The 25,689-nt window shown below is 38.8% G+C and overlaps 2 protein-coding genes across 3 annotated transcripts; both read left to right on the top strand.

Moving 5' to 3' along the window:
- The first annotated feature begins 5,266 nt into the window (after positions 1-5,266).
- LOC148102550 (uncharacterized) lies at positions 5,267-9,600 on the top strand. Its single transcript, XM_087841879.1, has 9 exons — positions 5,267-5,418; positions 5,524-5,579; positions 6,479-6,512; positions 6,742-6,804; positions 7,942-8,001; positions 8,079-8,141; positions 8,906-9,048; positions 9,162-9,262; positions 9,403-9,600. Exons 1-9 carry the CDS (start codon positions 5,286-5,288, stop codon positions 9,545-9,547), a joined length of 798 nt encoding a protein of 265 aa, XP_087698005.1. The 5' UTR covers positions 5,267-5,285; the 3' UTR covers positions 9,548-9,600.
- Positions 9,601-23,641: 14,041 nt separating this feature from the next.
- Positions 23,642-25,385, top strand: LOC118453965 (CD209 antigen-like protein A). 2 transcript variants are annotated; one of them, XM_087841878.1, is made up of 6 exons: positions 23,642-23,721; positions 24,276-24,365; positions 24,542-24,628; positions 24,726-24,868; positions 24,971-25,071; positions 25,247-25,385. In XM_087841878.1, the coding sequence occupies exons 1-6, from the start codon at positions 23,685-23,687 to the stop codon at positions 25,383-25,385; spliced, it is 597 nt and encodes a 198-aa protein (XP_087698004.1). In that variant the 5' UTR covers positions 23,642-23,684. The 2 variants fall into 2 exon arrangements, with proteins under 2 accessions (XP_087698004.1, XP_087698003.1); XM_087841877.1 differs by having other exon boundaries at positions 24,726-25,071.
- Positions 25,386-25,689: the final 304 nt, after the last annotated feature.

The following is a 25,689-nucleotide window of genomic DNA, read 5'->3' on the forward strand; positions in this document are numbered from 1 at the left end:
AGTAGCAGCAATGAGTCAACCTACTCAATTCAATTAATAATTATTGATATAGCTCCAAATCGCAATAACATTCAAGGTGCTTTATATTGTAAAGTAAAGACCCCACAATAACACAGAAGGGTTTTACAGCTTTTAAGTTTTTTGCCTTCCTCGTCTTCTTAAACAGTTTTTTCACTAGTTTTGTATTTGGCTGGGGTCAGTGTCACTATAGGGCAGGGATAGCTCAGTAGGTAGAGTGGTCGTCCCATGATCGGAAGGTTGGGGGCTCGGGTCTAAAAACACGTTTTGTTTTGGGGGTTTTTCTAAGCTTATAATGATGTTTTAGGCAAGAAAAGTATTGTCTATTATAATATTTGACTGAAAATAAAACCGCTTTGATGGAGCTTTACTTCAAATTGTAATTTAAATTGTAATTGTTTTTGTCCACGTTGACTTATGGTGTGCTGACAGTGTGTATGTTAGATTATTATTTCTTCAACAGGAAGGTCAGTGTTAAGACTTTTTAAGTTATCAGTTGTAAAAATTAACATTTTTCACTGTATAACAGTTTATTGTTCCACGTGCCTCTGTAGAAATTTACATCTTGTATCTTGTTGTTGTTACTTTTTCAATACCAGCTTTCCTGTTTTAATATAAATGTATCAGCCAAAGTTAGTTGTACTGCACTGTATGTGTGATGGTTCATGTGGAAATAAAATCAGCATAAAAAAAAAACAAAACACATTATCTGTATGGGTTAAAGTGGGCCAGAAGGATCCAGAATAGTATTCCAACACCTTCACTTGAGTGAGTTATAAAATTTGACTGGAAAGTTTAACCATATGACTTTGAAATTATTATACTTTTATTTTATTTATGTTTTTTTTTTTTGCTGCTCCCTAGCGTTGCATCCAGTTAGGACACTTTGGAGATATTTACTAAGTATTAAAAATAATGACCTCCCAGCACCAAAACATCCCTTTTTCCTTCTCATCCACTGTGATGCATTTATGGTGCACATACGGTACCTCAGCATGTAGCTAGCTCTGCTGAAGAGCATCAACAGAGTGGCAAATTATTTGAAAGACTGATTTACAAACAGCTCAACAAATATGACCTAACACAGAAACAGTTTCTGTGTATAGCTGGTTAATGTGCAGCTGCTGTATTTGTTTAGTAGTAGATCAGCAGGAAATCGCTGCATCCTGTGGTAGAACAGTGAACCAGACCCTCAACTGCTGTGGGAGGGTTACTTGTGTTTGTTAAAATAATAAATGATTTGCCGTTAAACCACAACATCCACAACATGCTAATGCTGACGGAAGATGGTGTTAGATTAACATGATCTTTGATTCACTGAACTGCCAATATAAATCAGTCTGATAAAATTGGTCACCAAAGGTAATTAATTCCACTAACTTCCTCAGTTGTCAGTCCACTTTATGAAAAGCATTTTTAATTAGGTATGCAGCTCTTGAAGGACAACTGCCCAGCAGAGTAGGACTGACTAAAGATGTGGCTGTTGATCATATATACAGATATTTAGACCGTGAGACCATAACACATCACAGAAACAGGAAAATGGATCTTCAAATACAATTTATGAAAATGTATATGAGACCAAAACTTTGTGAGTGGACCTGCTTTCTCAGGTAAGGAGTCTTTGTCAATTTGGTCATATTTGCCAAGAGAGAAAGCCTAAGAATATCATGATCAGGTACTGGCAAGAACCAAGAAGGAGACTTTGTGGTCAGTACTCAGTTAATTGAACTTTACTATCAAGTAGGGGCTAGTGAGTGTGGGGGGTAACGGGTGCTCTGTCACAGAGCAGGGTATAAACTAGAGTGGTCTTAATTGACGGGGAAGCAGACTATGGGTGAGAAGCTAGGTTAGACAGGTGGAGTTTCTGTGGTTGCACAGGTGGTGCAAAAAGAGAGCAGATTTGTTGGAGATTTTAACCGCCTCAAGGCCAGTAGGCTGACTGAGCTGGCGGACCAAAGTTGAAGCTGGAGGTGCTCACAGTCTAGTGTTTGGATGGGGATTTTTTGTTTTGTTTTGTTTTAATTTTTGGAACTTGTGTTTCAGCTTAAATAAAGACTTGTTTTAATTTGATTCCCTTTTTTTGCATCTTGCATTTGAGTAATCTTGATTACTGCATTGGTATTTGAAATATAAGAATTTTTCAAATACGAATAAATAGCTTAATTACAAAAATATTTAATTTCATATTTTAAATGTATCATCCTTCAGAGGAAAAAAGTAGGTAGTTATTCAAAGGCCTTATACTTTGGTCATTGGACTTTTATCCAGCCACTTCAAGGGCTCATCTCTGCCATGTAAAATGATCCAGTAAAAGATATAAAAATCTCCATCCAGATGATATATGTATGTTTATGATATATGTTTACATAAAGAAAAGTGCTAAAACCCCTTAAAATACCCTTAAATTACTAAATAGCAATGCCCCAATGTCATTAATAACTTCATAACAATAGCCTCATTAGTTTATCATACAAATTAGGTTTTCAAATCCAAATAGTTGCCAATTTTGTGACATACTGAACAATCAAAGAAGTGTTTCAGAAGAACACAACATCACATCATTTGATGGCTGTTGTTTATGTGCAAAATGTGAATTTGTAACATTTGCTGTCAAATAAATATAGTGGAGTAGATGTATTTTCTTCTGAGATCTGGTGAAATACATGACTTGAATTCCTGTTTTAGCAACATTACAAATGTACGATTTGTTAATGTAACTCTTTCTTTAACAGTTCCTGTACTTGTTCTCTGTTAACTGTTGATCAGAACCAGGTTAGCTTCTTCACTCGCACAAGACTTTCTGCTTTCTGCCATTTTGTTCCCAGTAGAAAGGGGGAAACAGATAGATATGACTTCCCTCCAATGATAAGGAGACTGCTGAGATGATGCTCCACTGCTCAGCTCTGTGAAAGTGACAAACAACCATTCACAGCCTACACAATAATGCGTTGAGATGTGCTTTAGAGAAGCTTTAGGTACAAAATGCAATTTGTTAGTGAAACTGACTGTACTACAAAGATACAGTTCTATAAATATAAACTTTCTATTCTATTTATCATATCTTTGACTTCAGAGACTTCTAGTGCAGGTGTAGGAAGACACTATAAGGTCTAATGTGCTGGAAAATAAGAAAAAAATGTGAAAATATTCAGTGTTCTAAACTGCATGAAAACATTGGTTTGTTAGGTCGTGTGGCGTGCAAAGGTTAGGACCCAAAAGCAGGACACAGATGGCAGACTTACTAACAAAAAACAACCCATTTTATTGAGGTTAATGTAGAAATTCAGGGCGTAAGAAAGTCCAAGAAGCAAATGAGAAACAAATCCAAAAGTCCAACAGCCATGAGGAGACAAATGGACAAGAAACTAGTGTGAAATTTAACAAATAGGACCCCAAACCTTCATAAAGAAAAATAATAATAATAAAAAAAAAAATACAGCTCACTTCTAGTCTCCATTTTCTCCATTACCTGCAACACTCTGAAGGCATCAACAGGAAAAAAAACTTCAGTGCTGTCTGATCATTGAACTGTTTGTCCTCTGTTGGTGTATTTCTTCACCAATTACGGGTGAGGAAATATACTCTTGCATTGTGGTTTGGAACAGATTTGGAAATGGTAAAAATAGGGGAAGCAAACTGAAAGTCTAACGAACGATGAATCTAAGCCTTAAAGTATGTTGTCATGCTCAAGGGCACTTCAAATTGGGGAACAAAACTTTAACCCACCTGACGTATCCATTTCTACATAATGTCATATCTGCCATTAGGTAATTTTTTTTCACAATCACTGCTGACACTAAATTCTCTTCATCACGTCATCTTTGGCTGACAACTGTGCATTGTTTGAATGACTGGGAAACGATAAATGGTTTTTCAACATATCTTACAAAAAACATGTTTAATATATGTGTCGTGGTCCTGAGTCTGTGACCCAGCATTTGTGTTTGGACTTTTGGTTTATTTAATATTCTGAGGCTGAGATTCTGTTCCTTATGTTGGTTACTATAATTAACCCTCTGTTTAATATTTGTATTCTTAGGCCGCATTAGTTGTCCTATCTATTCTTTAGGTCCCCCCCCCCGCTCCACGCCCCATGTGTAGTCATGTCTGGTTGTTTACATTTACAGTGTGTCCCTCGCTCTCTATTTGGTTTGTAAGTCATATCTCAGTGCTTGTTCCCCTATCTCGTTAGTTATTGTCCAGCCATGTTCCTCAGGTGTTTCCTCTCTGCTCTGATTCACTCATGTCTTTATATTGTGTGAATTTTCATTGTCATGATCTCCCTCATCCCCCCAGCTGTGTATTTGACTCATTAGTGTTCACTTGTTTAGTTCCTAGTGTTTCAGAGGTTTCCTGTTTGGGGCAATCGGAGGCTCAGTTCCCTAGTTTTCCTGTTTCTTCAGCCAAAGAGAGACAAGGCTTCCACCACTGCCACTCTTCTCGTGCAGACCAACAACCCACGTCAAGAGTGTGTCTGCATCACTTTCCCCTCAAAAACTGCCAGTTATCACCACCTGAATAATCTAAGACTGTGTTTCTCATCCTTCATCCCTAAGTCTATCGCTTCACCTGTTCCTGCTCCCATGGTGGCTTGAACCCAGCCTTCCCCTGCACCTGTACCTGTTGCTTGGGTGAGGGTGGCTGGGACCCAGCCTGTCCTTGTCCATGATCCCAGAGTGGTTTAGACCCAGCCTTGCCCTGCGCCCACTCCAGTTCCCCAGGGTGAGGGTGGCTGGGGCCCAGCCAGTCCCTGTTCCAGTAACCAGAAAAGCTACAACTCAGCTTGTCCCTGCACCCGTACCAGTTCCTCGGGTGCAGGGACACCTTTCTTCTGTTCACATAACTGTTTTAAAATAAATGTATTTATAATCAAACTAACCAGACAGGCAGTAACACAGCCTTAAGAGACAAACATGAAAAAACAAATATTTTTCTTTTGAGTAAGTACAACAGATAAAGAAATGATGTTCTGAGAATGTGTGACAGAAGTAAAGGGCGTGGATGGTAAAGTGTCATTTTGATAAAGTACTGATTTAAAAAAAAAAAACAAACAATAAAAATGAAAAAACAAAAAAACAGGAAATCTGCTGCTTGCTAGACACTTTTACATGCGTCTCTTCCTTCCTGTCCAAATGAGGTTAAAAGTGCGATGACATTTCTTGAAAAAAAAAAAAAAGACAAATGAGGAAGAAAGTATTTTCCTGTGTAAGCAACTTGAAAAACAAGGCACAGTGACTAACGGTTGTGCAAAGTCACATCAATTTATGTTAAACATGAAAGGCCATAAAGATGAATCTGGTATGGTTCTGGATATTAGAAACCTCAGCTCTCCAGCCAGGAGTGTTGGCTTGAACCGGTTCACTGATGAAAGCGTTGAAGTTGCTGCATCTGTGTCAGGTAAGACACGAATGAAATTTTAGTGGGTTTTTTTACACGTTTTAGTGTGTGTAATGAGTGTGTGTGTGTGTGTGTGCGCGCGCGTGTGTGTGTGGTCCTTTACAGGAGGAAAGCTGCATAAATGGATTGCTGGGAGCTTTTGTCTCTTATGTATCCTACAGGCAGTGTTGGGAAGGTTACTTTTAAAATGTATTCCGTTACAGAATACAGAATACATGCCCCGAAATGTATTCTGTAACGTATTCCGTTACGTTACTCAATGAGAGTAACGTATTCTGAATACTTTGGATTACTTAATATATTATCATGCTGTTTACAACTACATGAATGTACTATTGCTGTGATTTATTACTGTTACTGAAGGTCCGCGGCTCCGAACCGTAGTAAAGGGACCTCTGGCTAATACGGTGGGTTCTGTGTCGGGCTTGTAGCCGAAAACTAGCTTTACTTTGTTGTCTGAGTCAACTTTGCTTGCAAGAGACAAAGAGAGGCGTTGAACGGCTGCTCCAACTGAAATTATTGTTTTTGGAGGAAAACACGAACACGGTGTACAGTCGAGTCTTAATAGCTTACTTACAACTGGGCTCGTCAGGCACTCTTCTTGGCTGCAGTGGTTATTATTATATTTACATGCTTCCAGCTCCCGTTTTTGCTCGATGACAGCTCCTACTTTTCCTTCTCCCTGCAGCACGGACTACACAGCCTATGATGCTACATTCTTTAGAGCTATACCGGTAGCATTCTGCCTATTAGCTTAGCACAACAACAACAAAAAGGCCTCTCTCACCCAGGAAACACGCAGAGAGAGCGTCACCCTGTAACCATGGTAACCGTAACGCTGCCGCTTGAACAGAACGTAGCTGTCAAACAAAGCACAAACAGGCCTGACCCGCCACAATATGAAACAGGAAAGTACCTCCGTGTAATCCATTTATTTCAACAAAGTAACTGTATTCTAAATACCACCTTTTTAAACGGTAACTGTAACGGAATACAGTTACTCATATTTTGTATTTTAAATACGTACATGTATTCCGTTACTCCCCAACACTGCCTACAGGCTGCTCTCAATGTTTCCCTGCGTCTGGCTCTGCGTAAGATGGCTTTAATTATAACTTAAAGACCTTTATCTCATGTTAATAAATGTTGTTATTGTGGAAACAGACAACAGAATGGTCTACCACCACTGTTGCCATCTTATGTATAAATGATGCATGATGTCCCTAAACTAGTTTATAGTTACGGTTATTTAAAAGAATAGTTTTAAAGAAAAATGTTGTGTTGGGTGGTCATAATCTGATATTTTGCTAACCTCTACACTAGGTACTGATGTTACCTGTGAAAATCGAACTAATGTAGAAGACAGTTTGAAGAAGATCAACTTTGGTAAACATCATGGGGATAAAAGCCCTCTAATAGTCACAAATAAATGCTTATTAAATATTGTGCACACATAATTTGTCAGGTTTTATAAATGCCACATATTAATTAAATAAAGCTGCCAGAAATATGAATAAAATTTTACAGTGTGCAAATAAGCACGGACTATATACACTACCAGTCAAAAGTTTGGACACACCTTCTCATTTAAGGGTTTGTCTTTATTTTTACTATGTTCTACATTGTCATCATCATCATCATCATCATCATCATCATCATCATCATCATAGTTTATGTATATATCACCTTAAAAACACGCAAGGCTTACCAAAGTGCTGAATAATAGAAATATAAGAGATGCAATAAGAATAATAAATATGATAAAAAAGGGGTTTTTAATCTAAATTTAAAAAACAGCACTGATGGTGATTGACTAATGTGAAGAGGAAGATTAGATTGTAGATACATACTGAAGATATCAAATATATGAAGCAAGATATATGGAAGAATGTAGGAAAGAAAAAAAATGATAAAGAACTTGATGTAAGTTTTACATTTTAGATTGCTGAAAGAAGCCGCCCTTTGCTTTGTTGACAGTGCTGCTAACCCTTGGCCTTCTCTTACTTAGCTTTATGATCACCTGAAATAGTTTTCACTTCACAGGTGTGCCTTGTTTGGGTTCATTTGTGGAATTTCTTACCTTCTTAATGGGGTTGCGACCATCAGTTATCTTGTGCAGAAGTCAGTTTGGTACACAACTGACAGCCTATTAGAATTCATGCTATAGCAAGAACCAATCAGCTAAGTAAAGAGAATCGACAGTCCATCATTACTTTAAGAACTGAAAATAAGTCAGTTATTAATTTGTTAAAACTTTGAATGTGTCCCCAAGTGCAGTCACAATACCATACCATCCCATACACTTTGCGTTTAGTTGGACCAGCATTTATTTTTCAACAGGACAATGACCCCAAGCACACCTCCAGGCTGTGTAAGGGCTGTTTGACCAAGAAGGAGAGTGAAAACTTTTGCCTGGTAGTGAATACTTTCATACATTTATGCAATACATTCAGTTTAAAATTATATGTTTTTATCATGCTCTGCTTATGTTTCAAGTGTTGGTAAGCTCTCTAAAAATATCAGCTTTGCAGGATTCTATGAATAAGGAGCAAGAAGAGCAGAAGAGGCAACTCGATTATATGGGTGAATACACGTGTTTCCATTAGTAATCAGAAAACTGGCAATGTATGTAACAGGTCGTCTCTCTTATCTTATGGCAGCTTCACAGCTGAATTTCCTGACAAAAGAGAGAGAGGAGTTGAAGAGGAAGCAAGAGGACTTTGGTAAGTGTGAGCATGAAACTCATACTCATACTCATAACATGATCATATCGTTTTCTTGCTACCAGGATTGCACAACCACTTATTGGGTATAGGTGAAAATGCTCTATATGATTTCCTTACTGTACTGCCTTATGCAGAATTTTCTGTTCTCGTTTTAGTCATTGCTGACATCGCTGTTGGGTTTTGTTTAGTTTCTGTTCTTCTAAGTCACGTCTGTTTTTGTATTTCATCTTTCTATGTTCCCTGGTCTCCCTCCTATCTTCCCTCTGTGTCAGGTTCATTTTATTTTCCCAGTTCTGTTGTTTCTATGTGTTGTGTTGTGTTTACTTCCCCATCTCATTATATCAGTTGTGTCACCTATGCCCTCGTTATCAGGAAGATATATTGTGTCTGTCTCCCTCTGTCTATTGTGGCACCATCCCTCAGCTCTCATATGTGTGTGTACCCTAGCTCTTTACCTCCCTCCTCCAGGTGTCTTCTAGTGCTTTTGATCTTGTGTAGTTTGGGCTTTCATCAATAAATGTTCATTTTAAGTTTACTCCTTCCTTCTGTGTCTCTGCATTTTGGTTCCACAAATAACCAGCTCAAACAACAACACATGACAGGGGAAATACCCTTTCACAGCACTATATATACACAATAACAAACAAACACATTCAAATGAAAACTATGTTGTATCTTTTAACATTTGACACTTATTTCACAGGTGTTATTTAGGTTTGTACAATACTGTAACTACAGTTCATTCTTTCTTCTCATGAAAGCTCACTATGCGCAACAAGGTTGGCTGTATTTCAACGGCAGTTTCTATTATATTTCTTCAATCACGAAAAGCTGGCAAGACAGTAGAGATGATTGTTTGCAGAGAGGCGCAGTCTTGGCGATCATCAGCAACACAGAAGAACAGGTATGTTCATTTATGATATAATTAGATAACAGAGTGAAACATTTAACTAAAACAAAAACGTGTGTGACATCATTTCAATGGTTGATTGCTGCATGTTTATGTTTATGTGTAAGGAATTCATAAGGCTGCAGCAGAAGGTAATGTGGATTGGACTGACTGACAGAGAGACAGAAGGAGTTTGGAAATGGGTGGATGAGACTCCATTGACGGCAAGGTTTCCACTTTAAAAATTAATCAAATTAAATAATTCCTCTATTTACATTTTTAGATTGTAAATATCATGAAATTGTTGATTTTAAGTTTTTTCTAATTTGCATGTGTTTGTGTTGCGATTTTGTCCTCTTTATCTTTCAGCTTCTGGTACTCTGGGGAACCCAACAATTTTAACGGCAGAAATGAAGATTGTGTTGTAATAAATCACAACTATGATTATGAAAACAACTGGAATGATGCTGCATGTGAAAACCTAAACTTTTGGCTCTGTGAAAAAGACATGTGAAACATGTGGGTTACAGTTTTGCTTTGTTCCTGCTAAATAGTTTCAATAAAATATCCTGGATTAAAAAAGTCTAAAATGTGAATGTTCCCCTTTAAGCCCTTTGTGAAACAGTAAAAGTAAAGATCTGTGTATTGTTATATCTCACTCAAGTGTTCATACAGGTTAATCAGGACTTAACAATTAACAGATCTTTGGGGCCTACTTTCCAGGCCACTAAATCTTAACCCAGTTAAATACCAAGTGCACAGATTATAGAGAAGAACTGCTGATAGCGGGTGTGATTTGTTTTTGACTGCAAGGCCACCCTGGCAAGTACACATTCAGTGGAAGCAGGATTGACATACAGGGGACCCTGGTCCCCCAACTAAAATACTATGAAGTATGTTTATACAGTGTAGCCATGTCAAAAACTGTTTTTACAAATGAACTCATTCTCGCAGCTGGAAATACTCTGATTTAAGCCTTGCAGAAGCCAGAAAACATAAACTCACTGTAAATTAATTTGACAATTTTCTGCCATATTCTCATGTGGTGCAAATCGGACATTACATGGTTTTTATTAAAAGTTTAAACTTGGGAATATATTTTCCTCGATGTGGCCCCTAAGATAAAATGACTTTGAAACCTCTTGCATAGAGGAACCAGGGACCATCACAAAAACTGACTCAACTAACAAACCATAACTTAAGATAGAACTACAGCAAAGCAGGAAGCTGTGTGCTTAAAACTGCAGCTGCTGTCAAAAACGAAAGAAAGAAAGATAAGGAGGTTCGCTATATCCAACAAGGATGGATATACTTCAACCACAGTTTATATTACGTTTCATCTACTGAAAACACGTGGAAAGACAGCAGAGAGGACTGTCTGCAGAGAGGGGCAGACCTGGTGATTATCAACAGCAGAGAGGAACAGGTACAGTATATAGGAGCAAAATCTGTTTCTGAGACACAAAGACAAAAGTGTCTCAGTATTTCTATATAAGAGAAAACTCCTGGAATGATGCACCATGTGACAGTAAAAAGTCTGGATTTGTGAAAGAAAAATGTAGAGATAATTTAACCCACCAGAAAAGATGTAAGATGTAAAATCATAAAATAAATAAATGTATTCATATAATATCACCATTCATTTCAGTCAGCTGATTTTAAGTGAAAGCAGAGAAGCAGAAGAAAAGACAACCAACATAATACTTTGTTTATAAAGTTGGTGTGCAGGCTGTTGTCTGTATGTGTCAATGGAAAATTGTACTTAGTAGTCAGTATAATCTTTTAATGATATAAGTTTGTATATGGTAGAATACTGCATGTAACCATTTGTGTTTATTGAAAGGATGTCTCATCCTAGGAAGTCTGTAACATTCCAGGGTGTTCTGGCTTTCACCCCCACATCCTAGGAGCATGGGAAAGTTCGTACCTTGTTTTATTGTTTTACGGTAGGATTAACGTAGTTATATCTGTTTCCAGTCTAAGTGGTTTTGGTTTGATGAACTGCTGGACTTTCCAGACCAGCAGTTTTAGGGAAGTCTTTATGGGGTCACACTCTGACCCCCCCTCACACACACACACACCACACACACCAAACAAGCACCCACTGAAGTGTATAAATAAAGGACTAGGGCAGGTCCTCAGGGCGAGTCTCTGAGTCTCACTCTAGGCTGCCCTTGCTAGCAAGAAATTCTGTGTGTTTCTCCTCTCTGATTCTCTGCTGAAGAAGTGTTTTAGAATATATCTCTTAACATTATTTGGTCCTTCGTAGCCGGAGCAGAAAACATCAGAACTGTTATCTGTGACTCTGTTCCAAGATCCAGCACTGATTCCTGACGCCGTGTGGAGCCAGCACTGAAGCCTGTGCACAGCCCTCTTAGACGAGGAGAGAGCCCCAGGACGTGAATTCGGGTCTGGGCCGGTGGCCTGGTCCACGGCGCTGGGATTCAGTCTGATGATCCGAATCACCAGTGAGATGTCGGAGGGTGAGAAACACTATTTTGGTATATAAAACGGCCGCAAAGGTTTAAAAGTCACGTGACAAAATAGGTTGAGTTCGCCAAAAGGAACTGTGTTTAGACTAGTTTTAGAGGTAGCTGAAATTACTTCGTGACAAATTAAAATACGTTTAAGCAAATGAAAACACGCTGAGACAGAGAAATTAAAATAGGTTTAAGTTCGCCAAAAGGAACTGTGTTTAGACTAGTTTTAGAGGTAGCTGAAATTACTTCATGACAAATTAGGTTTAAGTTCGCCAAAAGGAACTGTGTTTAGACTGGGTTTAGAGGTAGCCGTGAAATACTTCGTGACAAATTAGCGCGCAAATGTCTATATGTGTATGTGTCTGGAAGTAATAATTGATTTTACAGCACAATAAGCTGCTGAATTACTTCCATTTTTGTTTTCTTTGCTGAGGCTCAAGTACTGGTGACAAAGGAGAACGGTTGAGTTTCATCTCATAAAACTGATACCGCTTCACCGTTAGGGTGAAGTCGAAGGCCGTATCAGTAAACCACTCTGAAGTCAAGCGTGCCAGCGACGGCCCAGCAAAATCTTTGAAAATGGAGAATAAACAAGCGAAATTAACACCTGATGAGAAATGTTTAGAAAAACAACAAGCCGGAGCAGGACTAATCCAAAAGAAAGGGAGAGGAATGCATAGTGGAAGAGCAAGAGGTAGAGGCAGAGCTACACACACACCAAACAGTGGCTTTAGCACTACATGCTGGAGGTGTGGAAAAGAGGGACATTTTGTACGTGACTGTAAGAAACAAAGAAGACAGTAACTCAGAATAGGATAGCAGCTCAGGTGAAGAGAGCAGTTCAGACTAGGAAGAACGTAATAATCCCTCACCAAGTGAAAATTAGAGATCAAAGTAGTTTAAAGCAGTTTAAAAAGGGTTGGAAACAGACCCGACTGAATAGATATAAATACAAGAGGAATAAAGTAAAATAAACAAAAGTCTAAATTACAACTTATCTTTAATGTATTCATACTAATAACAGCAAGGATAACAACCTGTAAACTGGTGTTAATGATGAAATAATATTAATATGAAGAGGCACCTCAGTCAGTTATGATGTGAGGTGGATAATTGTTGAAAGTAATCTGCATTAAGCTTAGGGTTGCTCAAATTCAGTACAATGACATATGAAGTAAAATAGGTAAATACTTTAACTAATTACGTGCATAGAGGCACTTGACCTGTTTGAAAAACTGTCATCCTAATATGAGCCATTGTTGAGATATAGAGCACACCTATGAAAACAACTAATATGCTGAACCCTGTATGAAGCAGCTGAAAACTACATGATGGAGAAGCTGAATTGAATATGAAAGTGCAAGTCTTTGCTACTGTGGGGCAAAGCACGCAACCACTGTGTGAGGTTGCGTTGTGGTCTCTTCTGAGCTGATGAGCAAACTACACATTATCAGATCAGGAGCTGGCTGAGAACTCTTCAAAGAGAGGGAAACGAAACTATGATAACTATGATAACTAGAGTGTGCAGAGTTTCCGTGAGCAGTTTTCCTGCATCTTGACTCATGTGTGTAGCGTGTTCATAGCATCAGCATTATGTTTTTGTTTATTTGTTTTGTTGGATTGAAAATAATTCAATAAATTTGTGATCAGAACTGCCGGCTGTTGGACTGTTGAAGTGGGAGAGGACAACAGAGTGAGAGGAGTGGTGAGAACACATAGGAATTTTGTTTTTAATATGGGAAATCAAAATTTGGGTTAGCAAACCTGGGAAAAACAAAACTGACTGCTTAAGTGGGAAATTGTGAAGGAGTCTGAAACATTGCAAAAAGAAACATACAAAATCACACACACAAGCAGAATATGCATTAACCCTACTAACAGTTCCAAACACAAGAGAGCTCATGAAGATTAGACAACATCTTAAGCATGTGAGTCTGTTTACCATCTTGTCCAAGTCACTTAGTGTGACGAGAAGTGATGCAAAGATCAGTGGACTCATAGCACATCAGTTACAAAATGATTAAATAATAGCAGAGAAGTGTGTAGGAAAGGCAGCTTTAAGAACATGCTCTGCTGGATATGCAGCTCCACAGTAGTGATGGGTCGTTCGCGAACGGAATGGCTCTTAGAGCCGACTCTTTGAAGTGAACGACGCGAGCCGGCTCCTTATTGGGAGCCGTGAGGTTTTTTTTGTTTTTGTTTTTTTTTTCTTTCTCTCACCCTCTCTCGCCCTTTTTTCCGCTAAACTCCGCATGCGCGGCCTGTACTTTGCGCTGGGCAGAGGGGGGAGGGGCGTTAGTTACAGCCAGAGAGAAAGAGAGCGAGGGACAACAACGTCACATTAGAAAGGTATAGTAATCATCCGCTATTTTCAGTTGCAGATGATAAAGGATTCAGAAATCATGCAGGCCCATATGACAGAGAATGTGCATCTTCTTTTTGTTTTAATATTTTAATTTATATTTAATTGTGTTGTGGTTTGCAGTGTTTTGTGTTGTTTCACGTTAAATTTGTTTAAAAGGAAAAAGCTGAAAATTTAAATAGTTAAAAGTTTAAAATGTAAATAGTTGTTTTTTGTATTATATGATTTATTTATTACATTTTATGTGGAGTGAATAAATAAAGTATATTTATGGTGGACCTTAGAGACAAAGCACGTACAAACTCCAAAACACGTACAAACTCCTAAGCATGTACAAACTCCAAAACGCGTAAAAACTCCAAAACACGTAAAAACTCAGAAGCACGTACAAACTCAGAAGCACGTACAAACTCCAAAACACGTAAAAACTCAGAAGCACGTACAAACTCCAAAACACATACAAAAGACAACAGAAGTGCTCCAGGTTTCTTGGGCCCAGTGTTGCGCTTTTGTTACCTAGTGGCTACACAAGTCAGGAAGTATCAACAACCGGATTTGGTATGTGGTAGTAACAGGTAAATGAACTTTTTTTTTTTTAATTATTTGAATAAATATGAGTGCTTGTCTATAAATACACAAACAATACACACATGTTTTCAATTGTGTAATTTAAGTGATCTGGGTAGCTCTGTTTTGGAAGTTCAGTAAACGCTAGAAATGTGTTTTGGAGTTTGTACGTGCTTTTTGGAGTTTGTATATGCTTTAGAGTTTGTACGTGCTTTGTCTCTAGGGGCCATATATAAACATATATAAATAAAACCACTTTTTTTACATTAGTAATTCCTTTTCTGCATAATTTTATATTATTGTTAATGATTAAATAATTAAAGCAACAAAACAACCTGAAGAGCCGGTTCGGAGCCGAAAGAGCCGGCTCTTTTTAGTGAGCCGAGCCGAAAGAGCCGGATCTCTAAAAAGAGCCGGAAATCCCATCACTACTCCACAGACATGCATTAAACCTGCCTAATAACACAAACACACATGCAATGAAGATCAGCGTGTTGTCTCTCATCAGTGTTAAAATAGTGTGAATTTAACAGACACTTGTTATCAAATGCTGAATTTATCCAATGCAAAAAATTGACTCTCTAGGTTGCAGGACAACAGTTTAACTTTTGTGGGAAAAAAGATTCTGGTTTGACCAACCAGAAATCAGACAATAAATTTAGTTGTTAATACAGTAAATTGGGAGATGCTTTCTGCTTGATTGATGCAGCACAAGTAATTTACTGTATGAAGGAAATTCTATTTTTGTGATAACATTTTGAACATGCATTTCTGTTGTCCTGTCATCTTAGTGGGTTAATAGCTGATATGCAAATTAGTTGATCGTTCTTAGATTAATGAAAGGTGACTGAATCTTAGCACGAGTGAATGAGATGTGTTGGAGTTTGTTAGAGTGGAGACTCTAAAACACTGAGTTTCCTGTTTTGATGTGTGAGTGAATCCTGTACCTAGATACACAACTCTGAATACATAAGAACAAACGTCTTTTGTGAAATAGCTAATGACATGTCTCGCGTTTTATGATGACGGGAAAAAAGAAATACTGGATAATATGGATCTGTGGCCCAAATGAGTGAAAGGCACAGACTTGGGGATTAAACTCATAACATATTAGGGTTATGTTGTGTGTTGTGCAGCTGATGGTTGGTTTGGAGTGAATCTAGCTGATGATTTTTATTTTGTTGTGAAGTTGAGCCTGCCAATTAGTATGATGGTATGATAAACCATGCTAATGGTATGATTTACCCTCCTGAGATGAGGAGCTTGTGTCATGACTTAACAAGGCCTTTTTATTTTGATACTTTCACAGTGCACTGAAAGTTTTGTTTGATAATCTCTGTTTGAGCAGATCTGCACGATTAGAAGCGCTATACGATACGTCGTTGAGAAAATTGTTGCAAGTGAGTTTCTCCACATTAAAATGGGCTCAGGAGAAAGCCACTTATTTGGGACAATTAGAAAATGAGAGTCCCTGCCCAAAAAGGATTCAGCGAGGTAATCCAATCTAAAATTCTTCTTTTTTCTTTTGAAATGACGTCATTTTGCTGAGGGTGGAAATCAAATGCGGCGATAGTTTCCACTATCAGCAAAGAAAGAAAGAATGGATGAATGATTGAATGAATGAATGGAAATAAAAACAAACTGACTGACTGATAAAAGCTGACAAGACTTGACCACTACTCAAGGTTAACCTCCAACTAGACAGGACAAAAGGGTGGATGAATCTATGTGTGTTTCTTTTTACAGGAGCAGAAAGATGACAGCAACATCCGAGGTTGCATACCGATTTAACTTTTAAATGCCACTTTCTGTGTCTGTGAATCTACCAGGGGTGTGTTATTCATGGGTTTGTGTTGCTCACAGAGATTACTGTGAGAAAGAGTGTATACACCCGCGCAGCGCTAACATTTACATTTCTTTTCTACAGCATTACAATTCTTCATGTGATGTCATTTATACTAGGACAACTAGTTAATGTTTTTCTACTACAGGATTTCTGGGTTTATGTGTGAAGAAACTGTGTTTATAGGTTATGAGTTGGTGATGCTGTTACACTGTGTTTCCTGTGTTGAAAACTAGTGTCACTTCTTTCCACAGCTATGGATGGCTAACTTTATGGTCTTTTTATGGCACCTCTGGAACCTGTCGCCCTGCGTCTGACCACAGGGATGGTCAATGTGTATTGCTAGTGTTTGTTTTTCTAAGAGTACATGTAGGGGATTCAGCAGAAGCGGACAAGTGACATGAGAAAAACAAATAAGAGATGCAGTGTTTATGGAAATAATTGTAGTTTACTGATTTGAAAAAACCTGCACATGACACTTGTCTTGCTGATGTTGAATGCTTTATTACTCTTATGATATAATTGTTTATAAGTGTGAAGTTTGATTTCACTTCCAGATCTTGTTTTCCAGGCCATGATGGTGTGTATGCAGGCTCCTGGTGGAGCCAGTTTTTAAGCAAACTTAATATGCAAAACACACTAACATCTTTTATTGCAGGATTATAGGTCCGGGGTGGTGCTGCTCCAGAGGAGGAGATGCCCTGATGTTGCCTGGGACATGATCTAGCTAACCTTTTTCTTTAAGACAGGAATCTGGTTTTGATGAGTTGACTCATGGGAGTGTCCATGCGTCAAGAGGAGGGGTCCAGGATTAACATGAAACAATGAATTAACATTAAACTATGTTTTATATGATTTTTGCAGCAATTTGTGTGATTAACAGTTCATTCAACGGGTATTAAGCCTATGCAAGTGGTGCATCCATGCTCAGATGAGGCTTTGATGGCCTATAAGTGAAGTTCACTGAACTACAGAATGTGGTTTGATGATTGTTGACATGCTCTCCAAATAGAAGTTTTTCCTCCTAGCAAGGAAATACAGGTGCAGCAGTCATCTCCTGAAAAATCTTCAGAGGCCCAGTGAGAAACAAGAACCATTCCAGGCATAGCTGACAGCCCAGGCAGTGGTTGAGGTCAAAGGTCAAGCTGGTTAGGGCCCATCATGAGAAGCAAGGACCACGAAACTGCGTTGGAATGAGAGCTGTGCCAAGGGGGCTTTCCAGAGGCCAACAGAGGAGATTGTGGACAACAGACGGGCACCTGAAGGATGAGGCTCCATCGACAGCGCAGGGGGAGTCCGAGGATGACATCATGATTCTGTGAAAGCACAGGAACCAGAAGCTATGGTGGTGATGACAGCAGTTTCCTATGAACATCACCTAATGCTGTGCCACTGTACTGTGCATGTGCATACGATGACACTCTCAAGACTGCTGGGATCATAACAACAGTAAGATAACTGGACCCAGCACCCTTTCCACAGAGGGGTTTTTCTGCAGAGGATGGACAGTAGAAAAGTCATAAATATTCCTATCGCAGGACGAAGGCCTAAAGTGAGGTGATGGGGGTTGATAGAGGCCATTTTAAGTGCTTCTGACCACTCGAACTGTCTGCAAAATAGCGGAGAGACCCTCCTGGATACATCAGAGCAACTGCAAAAAGGTTGAGGTCCCAGAAGATTCCACTTCCTTTACAGAAATCAACTAGTAGAGGAAAGTTTCACCCTCACTTGGTTGCTTCAGTGGCGAGGGGGAAGTGCTGATTGGGCGCCTGTAGGGAATTGCTCGCACTTCAACCTCCAGCCATTGGCCAACTCTAGAGTAACCAAGTAGTAGGGTGTGACGGACCTGTACGTAGCCATGGGAAGGTGGACCCTCCTGGTTACCTTGACTACGACGCTCACCTTTACAGGACAAAGACAGAATCGGCAAATACAGACTATTATGTCTGCTCTCATATGCCCAGCACGCCTTTGAGACAAATCCAGCAGGCCCAAAATCAGGACAATGTAAGCGATACAAGTGACTGGTTTTCTTGGCTTTACACTGGCTCCTGGTTACAGGTGCTAAAAAGACTACTCATCGGAGTTGGGATATTTCTACTTTTATTTTGTGTTTTTGTAACGTGTATACTGCCATGTTTAAAACTCTTGATTAACCGCATAATATTTTCCACTGTTGCTGCATATATAGCCGTGACAAGTGATGATAATGACTCCGACCTGTTGGAACATGAAGACTTTGTGTGACCAATGACGATGTGACAGAAAATGTACAACAAGATGTTACATACTGATATCTCATTTTAATTTATACTGACAACAGGAGGGAATGTCAATGGAAAATTGTACTTAGTAGTCAGTATAATCTTTTAATGATATAAGTTTGTATATGGTAGAATACTGCATGTAACCATTTGTGTTTATTGAAAGGATGTCTCATCCTAGGAAGTCTGTAACATTCCAGGGTGTTCTGGCTTTCACCCCCACATCCTAGGAGCATGGGAAAAGGTCGTACCTTGTTTTATTGTTTTACGGTAGGATTAACGTAGTTATATCTGTTTCCAGTCTAAGTGGTTTTGGTTTGATGAACTGCTGGACTTTCCAGACCAGCAGTTTTAGGGAAGTCTTTATGGGGTCACACTCTGACCCCCCCTCACACACACACACACCACACACACCACACACACACCAAACAAGCACCCACTGAAGTGTATAAATAAAGGACCAGGGCAGGTCCTCAGGGCGAGTCTCTGAGTCTCACTCTAGGCTGCCCTTGCTAGCAAGAAATTCTGTGTGTTTCTCCTCTCTGATTCTCTGCTGAAGAAGTGTTTTAGAATATATCTCTTAACAGTATGTCATATAATCTCTTGAGCTGAAGCTTCTCCAGCTTTGCTCAACATATTCCAGAAAAAAACCTGAGTGCCATAAACATGTGGACTGATCTGTGTGAGGCAGGAGGGAGGTGGTGACGTGGCATTTCAAACCATATAGTTTTATCCTTCCGCACTGAGTAGTAAAATTTTTCAGCTTACTTAGTTTTTCTAATTTAAGACAACTCAAATGACCAGAGTTGATCAGCTTTTTGAATGAAAAGTACTAGCAACTTACTTAAACCGAGTTCTAAAAACAAGTTGATAAAAACTCAGTGTACTTGATACTTTTAGTTAAAAACAATATTATTTTGTTCAAATGTTCAAATTTTCATTTAAAAATATATATCTTTACCTAAATGTGAATGGATTTTGCCACAATTAAACAAATATGTAGGACTACTTTCTTCCATTTGCCTAATATCACTAAAATTAGAAACATCTGGTCTCAAAGTGACACTGAAAAATTCTATAGAGTCTAGTGTCCTACTTTAGATTTTTGCATTTTCTTTTTAGTGTTCTGACTATTTAGTAGGTTCTCGCCCCTGTGTCCCCTCCTTGTATCTGTGAGTTCCCTTGACTCGTTTCTCCTCCTTGTGTTTTATTTCCATGTTTTAACCAGCCCGTTATGTCTGTGCTCTCCTCGTGTTCTCTCTCCCCCTCTGGTCTGCGTACTTCCTGTTTTACTTTGATAGTCTCCCATCAGTGTACGTCCTGCCGTGTTTTCTCCTGCCCTGTCTCGATAAGATTATCAGTGTCACCTGTGTTCCCCGTTTGCTCCCACATCCCTTGTTATCCTTCGGTGTATTTATGTCTGCGTCTCCCTCAGTTCTGTCGCGTCCTCCCTCATAGCTGTGTGTGATTCTCCCCGTGTCTCCTAGTGCATATTATAATTAGTTTTCCCACTTTAATTTTGTATTGTTTATATTGCCTGTTTCCCAGCAATAAAGGTGTGCTTTTGAGTTTAAGTTCCGTTCCCGTGAGTTTGTGTTTGGTTCCAATTCCTGCTTGCCACACAGCCGTAACGTGACAGTGGACACATTCCCAGAACTCTGTTATCCGTTATTTTTGGCTGTATTCATTTTCCCTTTAATTCTGACAAGCTTCCATTTTCCTGCCACTGATAAGTGCATGACACTGCTACCAGCATGCTTCTCCAGAGGAATGGCATTACAAAGGTAATTTCTTTTAAAAGCTTCTAGATTCAGATCCAGATTAAGTTTTACAACTTCCAGTATGACTGTTATGTACTGGTTACTTAAAGTGTTACTACTGTCCACTGCACTCTAGTCCCAAGGCTCTATTGGTCAGGCTTATAAAGTGCTTTTAACATACGGCAGGTTGTCTAAACTGTACAGGGGAATTCAGTTAGAGAGACCATTACGCTGCTGGTCACCTTTCTGACCTATAATCTCTTGTTTGATGGTTTGTTTGTTTCTTTGTTTGTTTTCTGTCAGCCAACATAGGAGTCGTTGATTCTATACTTCTTCCTTTTTTCTCCCATGATTGAAACCAGTGTGCTGTTAAGAATGTTCAAAGCTTTATAAAAAGATATATAAACCCTTGACCTGCTGTTTCCCACCTCAAAACGATAACAGAAGTCACAGAATTTCTCTCACCAATTTTAAGAAACTCACCAATTTTTCCAAGGATTTCCTTTTGCCGCAGATGCCCAAGCAAATTTTATATTTAACTGGTCATTTAATTACTGACCTTGAATTGCTTATACTGATGTAGCCAATGCTAAGGTAGCATTATGAGTGGTGATTTTGTCTGTGTGTGAATTAATCCTACTGTCTTTCCAGTTTTAATATCTTAATATATTCCAAATGACTGAAGACAAACGCTTAAATGTTAGACCAATTTTACCATCATTGTAAGTATACAAGGTTTGGTTTCTCTTTCACTGGATTTTATTTTTGAGTGACTGTATGTGTAAATAGTTGCCTATGTATTATAGACAATTCATATTGAAAAAATACTTATATAGGATCAGAATCTACAGTATATAGAGATTATATAGATTTCCTGGTGGATATTACATTCAAAAGATCAAAAGATAAGTAAAGGAAAATTGAAATGAGATTAATGAGATGCACAATGACCAGTGTGTCAAGGCTAGCGAAGCGGACTCAGGCGCAGACCACTAGTTCCTTCAAACAAGAGTGAATTTATTTACAGTGATTCCCACAGGTGCAATATATATACAAAGGTGTTCGGGAAAAGGGTCGGGGTTCGGGGTCCAGGAGTGACAGGGGAAGGAGTCCAGGGTGGGGGCTTTCCATACACAGACAACAGCTCCTCTCTTCACCACCACTCGACTTGCACACGCTCAGTCACAGTTGCTCAGGGTCCAGGGGAGATCTACACACATATAGAGAGACAGTCAGCTTCCAGGTTCAGAAGTACTCACGACTTCAAATTACAGGTTTGCAGGGTGACTGACACTGATGGCTCAACGATCCAGGGACGAGTAGAGCAGACTCGCCATCTTAAGTAGTACTCTAATTCTAGTAATCAGCGGCAGGTGTGCTGATCATCCCCAGGTGCTTGGGCCAGGGGCGGGAGCCCATACTGAGCTCAGCCCCGGCAGGAGAAAGAGAGAGGGAGAGGACGAGAGAGAAAGAGAGCAGAGGCAAGAGAGGAGAATAAAGAACACAAAACATATCGCCTGACTGCTGTCAGCTGGCGAGGTGCGGGGACCATGACACAGTGTTGGGAAGGTTACTTTTAAAATGTATTCCAGTACAGAATACAGAATACATGTCCCAAAATGTATTCTGTAACGTATTCCGTTACGTTACTCAATGAGAGTAACGTATTCTAAATACTTTGGATTACTTAATATATTATCATGCTGTTTACAACTACATGTACTATTGCTGTGATTTATTGCTGTTACTGAAGGTCCGCGGCTCCGAACCGTAGTAAAGGGACCTCTGGCTAATACGGTGGGTTCGTGTTGGGCTCATAGCCGAAAACTAGCTTTACTTTGTCTGGGTCAACTTTGCTAGCGAGAGACAGAGAGAGGTGTTGAAAGGCTGCTCCAACGGAACTTATTGTTTCGGAGGAAAACACGAACACGGTGTACAGTCGAGTTTTAATAGCTTACTTACAACTGGGCTCGTCAGGCACTCTTCTTGGCTGCAGTGGTTATTATTATATTTACATGCTTCCAGCTCCTGTTTTTGCTCGATGACAGCTCATACTTTTCCTTTTTCTTCCTCCCTCGCTCACAGACACATAACGTGTATGGCAGTCCATTCTCCCTGCAGCACGTACTGCACTGCCTATGATGCTACATTCTTTAGAGCTATACCTGTATTCTGCCTATTAGCTTAGCACAACAACAACAAAAAGGCCTCTCTCACCCAGGAAACACGCAGAGAGAGAGCGTCGCCCTGTAACCATGGCAACCGCAAAGCTGCCGCCTGGAACAACAGAACGTAGCTGTCAAGCAAAACTCAAACAAGCCTGGCCCGCCACAATATGAAACAGGGAAGTACCGGAATACAGTTACTCATATTTTGTATTTTAAATACGTAACGGTGTATTCGGTAACGGTGTATTCCATTAATACATGTATTCCGTTACTCCCCAACACTGACAATGACACATTTATGCACCTTCTATAACATTTAATCATTATTTTTAATGTAATGTGGAATTATAAATAGATATCATCACTTAAATACATTTTGACACTTGGATCACTTATGTAAGAAATCCTTGACATTCACCACATGTTCAAAAGACTTCATATATTTGTCACAGGAATTAGCTGCATCAGCTATCAGCTGCCATAAAGGGTAACTTTCAGCTTTTAATATTCTGCTATTGTCTCCTATTTACACGTTTCTTTTTTTCCCTCACAGGTTCTAATAGAGAGCACTGAAAATAACTAAAAGGCATCATAGACGGTTATGGAACTGCTCAATGTGACGTTTCCCCCTGTTTTTTCTGTGACTTTCATTTTGCATTCTGACCTTGCTTTGTAAAACAGGGTTGAAACTCCTTTTGCAGTTGTGCTGTATGTTGTGCCCAAAAGCCCCATAAAATATAAGCTGTTTTTACTCAGGTTTTAACATTCCAGCTTTTTAGTACAAAGTTCACATGATGTCCAGTTGTGCCAATAAGTAACTGTCCACAGAAATCACTGCGAGGTAGTCAGTAGATGTCCTGTACCTGCCTTCTGCACATTCTACCGAGGCAGCTCTCTCTTACTTGAAGTAAAGGGAGTAGTTGAGTACTGAAGTAAACTATCTCAGCATGCTGCCGTCTCATATTTAAAAGTAGATATATATGAATGTTTTTATCTTAGTGGAAATTGGAAACTGAGTTGATCTGATAAGGGAGAAGGGGTAGATGTATTCTGTGTGCAGGAAGCTGTGTGCTTAAACCTGCCGATGTTGTCAAAAACGGAAGAAAGAAAAGTAGATAAGAAGGTTATTGATTAGTTCTGCATTTTCTCACTATATGCCTTTGCCATACCACAGCAAAATAAGTTTGTCCTTAAATACGAATCTGACATGGATTGTGAAAATGGAGTTGATACTTCGACCAGTAGTAAGTAATTCAATTTATTTATAAGATTTTCATGCTGTCAATGTCGTATGTTTTATTCTAGCTTTAAGTATGAGTTTGCATTGGGGGGGGGGGGGGGGTCAGAATGTGACCCCATAAACGACTTCCCTAACCCTGCTGGTTTGGAAGTCCAATAGTTCATCTAAACAAAAGGTACTTAGACTAAAACAGACATAGATACGTTTATCCTACTACAAAACAATAAGGGAAGGTACGACCTCTCCCATGCTCCCAGGATGTGGGTGTGAATGCCAGAACACTCTGTAATGCACACAAAGTCTTTGCAGACTCCTAAGAATCACACATCCTATCACTACTCAATCAATTATACACCTCTAAGTATACATGGTTAAATATTTCTAAGCATAAATGACAATCAACAATATAAACCCTTTTTTTTAATTCTCGTGTTGGTGTTTATATTATTATTATTATACACAAGTCCATATCCTGACAGTGCACCATAATTTTCATTATACATTCTTATATAATGACAATAAATGTAATTTTCTTATCTGTTTGATTCCTGCACACAGAAAGAAAACTCTGCAGACTGGTTGTTTTGAGCTTTGCACTTCTGTGTATTCTTCAAGCTACACTCAACATTTCACTGCGACTGGCTTTTTGTGAGTCAATTTACATTTTCTTTGTAATGTGACCATAAATTCACCATCTGAATAATATAAGAACAGAAATGATACAGAATTACTGTTAAAGTTTGAAGAATTGCAATTAATTAAAAAGGGTCATTCATATGGCACTCTGGTAGTGTAGTTACTTAAGGAAATGTTTGCTCTTACAGACAGTTCTGATACAACAACAACACCAGATTATGAGGCCATTATTAAAAACTTGACTAAAGAACAAGATATTAAAATGAATGAATTAGGTGAGTGTAACGCTGAATATTATTATCATTATTAACATTGCTGTTTGTTATTTTCTTGAGCATAATTTTGAAGGTTCAGTTTTACTGTCCTTTGTAGCTCGCTATATCCAACAAGGATGGATATACTTCAACCACAGTTTATATTACGTTTCATCTACTAAAAACACCTGGAAAGACAGCAGAGAGGACTGTCTGCAGAGAGGGGCAGACCTGGTGATTATCAACAGCAGAGAGGAACAGGTACAGTATATAGGAGCAAAATCTGTTTCTGAGACACAAAGACAAAAGTGTAAAACTCAGATGTATTTAATGTTATTGTTTATTTCTTTTTCTGTGAATAAGAACTTCATAAGAGAGTTTAAAAAACGGACATGGATTGGACTGACTGACGCAGAAAAAGAACTGACATGGAAATGGGTGGATGGGACTACACTTACCATCAGGTTTCACACTTTATGTTTGTTGCATGACTCTTTAATAAATTATTATTGGTAACTTGCCTTTTAAGATAAAGTGTAGGTGTAAATTCTTGTCCTCATGTGTAGTTGTTTGTTCAGTATACCATGACTTCAGTGTCGGTATAAAATGGTTAGTCTTTTTTTCTGTTTTTGTGTTCAGCTTCTGGTACATCGGCGAGCCTAACAGTCAAGGTCAAGATGAAGATTGTGGAGAAATCTATTTCTATAAAAGAGAAAACTCCTGGAATGATACACCATGTGACACAAAAAAAGTCTGGATTTGTGAAAGAAAAATGTAAAGATGTAATTAAACCACCAGAAAATAATAAGATGTAAAATCATGACAAATAAATGTAGTCATATAATATCACCATTCATTTCAGGTAGTCAGCTGATTTTAAGTGAAAGCAGAGATGCAGAAGAAAAGACAACCAACATAATACTTTGTTTATAAAGTTGGTGTGCAGGCTGTTGTCTGTATGTCATACACAGAAAAATATTTAAATACTGTTCAAATTATGTGATTATCTTCTTTTTTATACATATGAAATATACCTCTGTCCCAGAGTTTTCTGCCATAAGTGGTACAAAAACTTTCCATAC

The sequence above is a fragment of the Neolamprologus brichardi genome, chromosome 6, assembly GCF_056152115.1.
Source record: "Neolamprologus brichardi isolate AB-2024 chromosome 6, ASM5615211v1, whole genome shotgun sequence".
Lineage (NCBI taxonomy): Eukaryota > Metazoa > Chordata > Actinopteri > Cichliformes > Cichlidae > Neolamprologus > Neolamprologus brichardi.